Source organism: Zophobas morio, unplaced genomic scaffold (genome assembly GCF_036711695.1).
Source record: "Zophobas morio isolate AGI-343-1 ecotype UQ-CSIRO unplaced genomic scaffold, CSIRO_AGI_Zmor_V1 ptg000038l, whole genome shotgun sequence".
Lineage (NCBI taxonomy): Eukaryota > Metazoa > Arthropoda > Insecta > Coleoptera > Tenebrionidae > Zophobas > Zophobas morio.
This window is the reverse complement of record NW_026972143.1, coordinates 3763580-3770319: the sequence shown is the minus strand read 5'-3', so window position 1 is coordinate 3770319 and position 6740 is coordinate 3763580. Positions and strand designations below refer to the sequence as shown.

The 6740-nt window shown below is 48.1% G+C and overlaps 1 protein-coding gene across 1 annotated transcript; it reads left to right on the top strand.

The window, feature by feature from the left end:
* Nucleotides 1-4470: 4470 nt before the first annotated feature.
* Nucleotides 4471-6618, top strand: LOC135139974 (fatty acyl-CoA reductase 1-like). Its single transcript, XM_064070344.1, has 7 exons — nucleotides 4471-4551; nucleotides 4613-4914; nucleotides 4961-5468; nucleotides 5528-5720; nucleotides 5769-6020; nucleotides 6087-6417; nucleotides 6484-6618. The coding sequence occupies exons 2-7, from the start codon at nucleotides 4717-4719 to the stop codon at nucleotides 6616-6618; spliced, it is 1617 nt and encodes a 538-aa protein (XP_063926414.1). The 5' UTR covers nucleotides 4471-4551; nucleotides 4613-4716.
* The last annotated feature ends 122 nt before the right edge of the window (nucleotides 6619-6740 follow it).

The following is a 6740-nucleotide window of genomic DNA, read 5'->3' as shown; positions in this document are numbered from 1 at the left end:
GTTGGGGGGGAAAACCGAACTGTTCATCGGGGACTACGCCTCATTCGTTGACGAACTCGGCTAGTCGTTTCCGAGTCACACGCTCAGCGACCTTCCCCACGGACGAGAGGAGACTGATGGGTCGGTGATTTTCCGGGAAAATGTGATTTTTCCCCTGTTTCGGGATGAAAATGAGATGGGCTTCTTTCCACCTAGCTGGAAAAAATCGGAATTTGAACATTGCATTAATGATACCTGCTAGTGCGTCGGAGAGGTTCTTCAACGCTTTGTTCGGGATGCCATCTGGGCCTGGGGCTTTCCTGAGCTTGAGGAATCGGATGATTTCTCGGATTTCTTCGGGATGGGTTTCACGGATTAGCGCGTCTTCGTCGGGTTCTGCCATTCGAATTTCTTCGACGGTTTTCTCGACGAGGTCCAGATGCTCGTCATCTGCATCAGGGTCGATGTTCGTCTGGTATTGGTTCTCCAGACTGTGAGCGAAGGCGGCGGCTTTGTCCTCTTCTGTGAAGACGATGCCGTTGTTCGCGCTGTGGATCAGTGGAAGTGGCCTCTTGTCGCTTCTCAGCGCTTTGGCCATTTTCAAGGTCAATCCGTCCACGGTGTTCAGGGATTCTAGTCTTTGTTCCCACTGCTCGCTCCTAAGATTGAGCAGTGCTTGTTGGACTTCCCATTGGAGGCGGTTCGCTGCAGTCCGGTCGTCCTGTTCTCCAGTTCGTCGTGCAGTTCGTCAGGCTGTGTTCTTTTCCCTGATGAGATTCGCGATACGCTGTGGTGTCGCGGGCCGTTTGAATGGCCGCACAGGGCGTCGAACTGAGGTCGCGTCGATGCAGACCCGGATACAATTCTCGTAGTCCAGGGTTGCTCTTTCGACTTGCTTGCTGTCTTGGAAATTCGTTACAAACTCACCAAAGTTGCCCTTGATATGTTCAGCGAATTTCGTCCAGTCCGTGGTCGTGATTATGTTGGCCGCGGGATCGTTGGGTTCGTTCCCGATACGTATAATCACCGGGAGGTGGTCGGAGTGGAGCTCGTCGACGACGTTGACGTCCACTTCGTGTCGGAGGTTCTTGACGAGGGCAATGTCCAATGGTGCATCTGGTCGGGTTCGGTGGTAGAACGTCGGTTCTTCGGTGGAGATGACGTCTACTGCTGCGCTGTTTTCGAGGAAGGTTCGGAGTCGCCCTCCGTTCGCGTTGTTCTGGCGGCTGTGCCAGTCGGAATGCTTGGCGTTGAAGTCGCCTGTTGCGATGGTGGCCTCGTCACCTGAGACGAGGTCAGCGATGTCTTCAACCTGGAGCGTGTTGGAGTTGTTGTAACAAGCAATTAGGCGCAGAGGCCCTCTCGCAGTCACAACGGTTACCGCCGTCGCTTCTAGTTGTCGGAGATCGGGGACGTAAGAAGAAGAGTGTTTAATCTCTTTCCTTACGTAGATGGTCGTTCCTCTCCCGTTTCCGTCCCGGCGTTCCGTTTGGTGCAAGGTGTAACCCGGCATCTTGGAATCTCGGGAATTCCACAGAAGGTTCGTCTCGTTGACGAGGATGACATCGAGCTGGTGGTCTTCCATGAACTCGTCGAGTTCAAAACGCCCGCTCCGGAGTTAATTGGCATTCCAGAAGGCTATCTGCAAGGAATTAACAATCAGTGGTGTACTACTACCCATCTAATTTTTGAAAAGGAGGAATGCCGTAATTTTCTCCGCCATGGATTGCGAGTCCTTGGCGGCGGCGATGGCGGTCATCAGTTGGGTTTTTTGGAGCTGGAGGTTGGCCTGCTGGCGAGCCGTGAGGACGACCTTCTTGGGGACGGGAGCGGCTTTGGGTTTGGGGATGGCCTTGGGGGGGACATCTTCGACGATATGGAAGGCTTCTTGGAAGTGGCCCGCTACAATTAGCGCATTTGGCAGGCCTCCTGCGCTGCTTCTCGCAGTCGCTGGTCTGGTGATCAGCGCCACATTTGACACGGCGGTGTTCGGCCCTGCAGTGACGCTGGGAGTGGTGGAATCGCTGGCAGCGGTGGCATTGGACCGCGTCCTTCCTCTTGTGGGACTTCTCCACCTTGACGGAGAGGCCGAGTGTCTTTACCTCGAAGATCTCGGCCTTCTTGGCCATGTGTATCTCGGCGAGGACGAGAGCCATCGGGCGGTCGTTTCGGTTCATCCGACTAACCTGGATTGGTTGGAAACCCAGAGACTCCAGCTCTTCCAGCACATCCTGGCTGGCAATGCCTACGGCGATGCCACGGATGACGACGCGGAGGGTTTTCTCCTCCGGGAGCGTGAAGGTGTGATATGGCACCTTCAGACAGTCCAGAAGTCTTACAAGCCTTCTGATGTCGCTCACCTCGATCTGCTGAATCCGCGCCTCTTCCGGGGTGGACTTCGTCTTAGAGTACCGGATGGAGTTATCCGTCATCCGGCGAGAAACTTCTGACCATCTCTGGCCGTCCCGCAGGATTATGGGTGGAATCCTGCTTTTCGGGGTAGTTGGAGGACGTGGTGGCTCCACGGGAATCTCCGTCTCCATGGTCTCCTCCACGGTCTGGGTCTGGGGCTCGGGCCGGGGCTCGGCAGGGATCTCGTCGACGACGGGGGTAGTCTCGACGGTGGTAGCGGGCGTGGCCTTGGCGGTGTCCCGGTGTGGGCGTCCGTAACGAATTTCCAGGACAGCGAGCTAGTCGAAAGAGCAACCCTGGACTACGAGAATCGTATCCGGGCCTCGATCGACGCGACCTCAGTTCGACGCCCTGTGCGGCCATTCAAACGGCCCGCGATACCACTGGAGAACAGGACGACCGGAGGCCATCTACGCCGACGACACGGCTATCCTGGCACGCTCCAAAATGCCGCACCTCGTAACCTCCTAGTTACGGGAGGCCGTGGAGGCGCTGGAGGAGTGGTGCAAACGATGGCTCATTACAGTCAATCTAGAAAAGAGCACTGCGCTTCTTATCTCGAAAAGACGTATTGGGCCAGCAGGAAATGTCACGATGTTTAACCGGGTCATCCCTTGGCGGAGCCAAGCAAGATACCTAGGTGTCATCGTCGACAAACGGCTGTCCTTTATCCCTCATATTGACTACATCGTAGCCAATACGAACAAGATAAAGGGTTCATTGTCTGCGCTGATCGGTAGGCGCAGTATAAGATGTCGATCAGGAACAAGTTGTTGCGTATCGCACCATTATTCGCCCCACCATGTCCTATGCTTCAGTGGCCTGGAGCTACCAACCGTCCAAAACCCAGTTTCATCGTCTGGAAGTCATCCAGACGAAAACCCTCCGACAGGTTTTCCAAGCCCCATGGTTCGTCAGAAACGCCCAACTGCTCCTAGAGGCCAACCTCCCGCCGCTGAAGGAGTTCCTGCACGAAATCGCCCTCCGATCCTTCAGGAAAGCTGAAGAACACCCCAACCCCCTGGTGCGAGAAGCCGTCGACTACGAGTTCGACGAGGAAGCCCCCCCCCCCAGCATCAAGCGGCCCCGTAGGGCGCTGCTTGAAGACCAAATCGGCAAGTAACACCACCTGCCGTCTCCATCGACCGGCCTTTCCCAGCGTTCCCAACTTCCCGGCCGCATCGCCTCCAAGGTGTTGCACATCTTCAGATCTCCACCGGCCGCAGGAACCGCGAGGAAGAGCCGATGATGGGAGCCAACTCCTAGGCAATCAATAGCTCATGGGTGTAAGGGACAATGTCCTGGTATCCGAGCAGAAAAAGGAGGGGTTTTAGGGCGGTAACCATTCCCCCAGTACCATCGTAGGCCGCAGATGAGGCCAAGAACCATTACGGTGGTCTGCGTAGACATTTTCCCTCCACCAAAAAAAAAAAAAAAATGCTTACGGCTTGAAAGCTCGAAGAAGAAGAAGAAGGAAGGGTGTTTGAATTGTCGACAGGTAGGATGGGTTTTGGAGAGGTGTAAGCCGGTAAAGAAAGAGTTTAGAAAATTCTAGATAGGACGTATTTACATTTGTACAGAGATTTACATAAATTATAAATGCGTTTAAGTAGATCACGTGTGTTTTGGGGAACGGTATGTCCTACAACACTTTATTTTGATTTTCGATGTTGTAATTCGCATTTGGTTAATTATAACTTGTCTAGATCTAGGGAAAATTCAGCATCCTCTAGCCTCCCCCTAGTTACGGCCCAGTACTTTCGGAGATTGTCTGTCTAATAAAAATCCGGACGTTTACCGTTAGGAAACCGTCTCGTACTTATTTGACAGTTGATCTTCGACGGTGGATAAAAAACTTCCTTAGTACCTACACTTATTTGCGAACACAGAACAGGAACTGATCAATTTCCGGAAAAGTTCAAAACGATATCTGAAATACCTACAATGATATCCGTTGCAATTGTTTTGATTACATTGTTTTAATTCAATGCAGGTCAAGAGTTTGCATTAACCTTTGTGTATGCACATTTTACCGTTTGCAAACACTCTGGTAGTTACTTCACAATTTTCCTTAAATTAGTTTTATTGTTATACCACTATTTTGCAAAAACCAAAACTTAGCGACAAACTTAATTTAAATTGCAACTATTTTGATTTAGTGTGGGTCAAATTTTACATTAACCTTTTTGTAGTTTTTTGACATAACAAACCGTATTTGCAGTTATTTCACAACTGAACTTCGACAACGAAAAGAAATTCTTGCTGTAATATACCTGTTTGTGACTACACAAAACAACTGTCACATTTTTTGAAAAATTCAAAACAATGGTTGAACTACCTACAATTCCAGAATTCTACCGCAACAAAACCATCTTCATAACGGGTGGAAGTGGTTTCATTGGAAAAGTCCTCGTCGAAAAGCTCCTTCGATCGTGTCCAGACCTGAAGACGATCTATTTACTCTTGAGAGAAAAAAAGGGTCAGGCTCCCGAAAAAAGAATCAAAACCATCACCGATTTACCAGTAAGTCGCTCTCTTCATCAATTTTCCATTTTTAATCCGTGTTTAGCTCTTCGACGTACTCAAATCGAAAAACCCCGACTCTCTAAACAAAATTAAGATCGTCGTTGGCGATGTGCGGGAGCTGGATTTGGGGTTAAATCTTCAGGAACGACAAGTGTTGATCGATGAAGTGAATGTCGTTTTTCATGTAGCGGCGTCTGTTCGTTTCGACGATAGTTTAACTGATGCTGTCATCATGAACACTAGGGGGACTAGGGAGGTTGCTAAATTGGTACTAGAGATGAAGAATTTGGACGTTTTTGTTCATATTTCGACGACTTATTGCAACAGCGATCGAAAGGTGGTCGAAGAAAGATTGTATCCTGCTGTTGTCGAATGGGAGAAGACTATAGAAATAGCGGAAAACATAGATAGACATACTTTGAACGTATTGACCGAAAAGTATATACATCCGCAACCAAATACTTATACTTTTGCGAAGTGTTTGGCCGAGCAGGTAGTCTACGATATGTGTAATGGAGGAATACCTCTTGTTGTTTATCGACCTTCTGTTAGTAAGTACAAATTGGTTACTCACAATTTTTTTTAATTATGGGCAACTATCTGTTAACAGTTATCCCCAGCGCCAGTGAACCCATCACAGGTTGGGTCGACAATTTCAATGGTCTCGTGGGTTTTATGGTAGGGTGTGGGAAAGGCTTAATGCGTATCATTTATTCCGATCCTAACAACATTGTAGACTCTCTGCCAGTTGATATTACGGTGAAAGCTATCATAATATCATCGTGGAAACAAGCCACATACAAGTATATTTTGTCTGTCTTCTTACAAAGAACTTATAAATCAATTTCCAGAGACGCGAATCAAAAACTCACCGCTTCATTCTACAACGGTAGTAACAACGGTGTGAAAAACATAAATGTAGAAACCATATTGAATATGGGAAATAAAATATGGAACGAATTCCCCTTTGACAACGTTTTATGGTACCCCGATCCCAAAATCACCAAGTGCTACTACAATTATTTTTTTCAAATGATCATTTATCAACTTGTTCCGGCTTTGCTAGTCGACGGTGTGCTTAAACTAATAGGCGAACGACCGATGTAAGTTTCGTGAGCGGTATTTGCACCAACATAAAATTTTAGATCGGTGCTTTCTGTTTCTCGCAGGCTGACTAAACTTCAGAGGAAGATCCACACTGCGACTATAGCCTTAGCTTACTTCACACACAATAACTGGACCTTTGTTAACGACAAATTTTATCATTTGAAATACGAGTTGCTGCCTGCAGATGTCGACAATTTTTCCTTCGAGGAGGAGGATACAACGATTGATTCTTATATCTTTAACTGTCTTGTAGGTGGTAAAAAGTATCTTTTAAAAGAAAGTGGTGATGTCGACAAGGCGAAGAAACACTTGCTGAAGATGTGGGTGTTGGCGAAAATTGTCAACTTCTTGTGGTATTTGGGGCTGTTTTGGCTTGTATTTTTTAAAATGGGGGTTAGTGATTTTGTATTTTACAAGTGATTAAATTGTACAAATATCAACGTGTTTGTATTTGCTAAGGTCCTTAGGTGTCAAGGTGATGACCAATGCCATTCGATTCGACCCTTTTCGATTCCGCGGGCGAGATCATATCAAGGTGATATTAGGTCTTCAGTCGTACCGATACAAGGTTTGAACCAGAATACAACTAGTTAGTATTGATGTAGCATCATATTTTAAATTTTCACTAATGACCGAGATGGAAGTTCTGTCGAAAATTTGCGGCGACGTTCCCATATCAGGTACCAATAGAGAGTTTTAACACATAGTCACCATTC

What these genes read in the sequence shown, in the direction of transcription:
- LOC135139974 (XM_064070344.1), top strand. Translation starts at nt 4,717, where the DNA reads ATGGTTGAACTACCTACAATTCCAGAATTCTACCGCAACAAAACCATC. An exon ending in TGTTTATCGACCTTCTGTTA is followed by an intron (nt 5,469 to 5,527) that starts GTAAGTACAAAT and finishes ATCTGTTAACAG; the next exon opens with TTATCCCCAGCGCCAGTGAA. An exon ending in TTGTATTTTTTAAAATGGGG is followed by an intron (nt 6,418 to 6,483) that starts GTTAGTGATTTT and finishes GTATTTGCTAAG; the next exon opens with GTCCTTAGGTGTCAAGGTGA.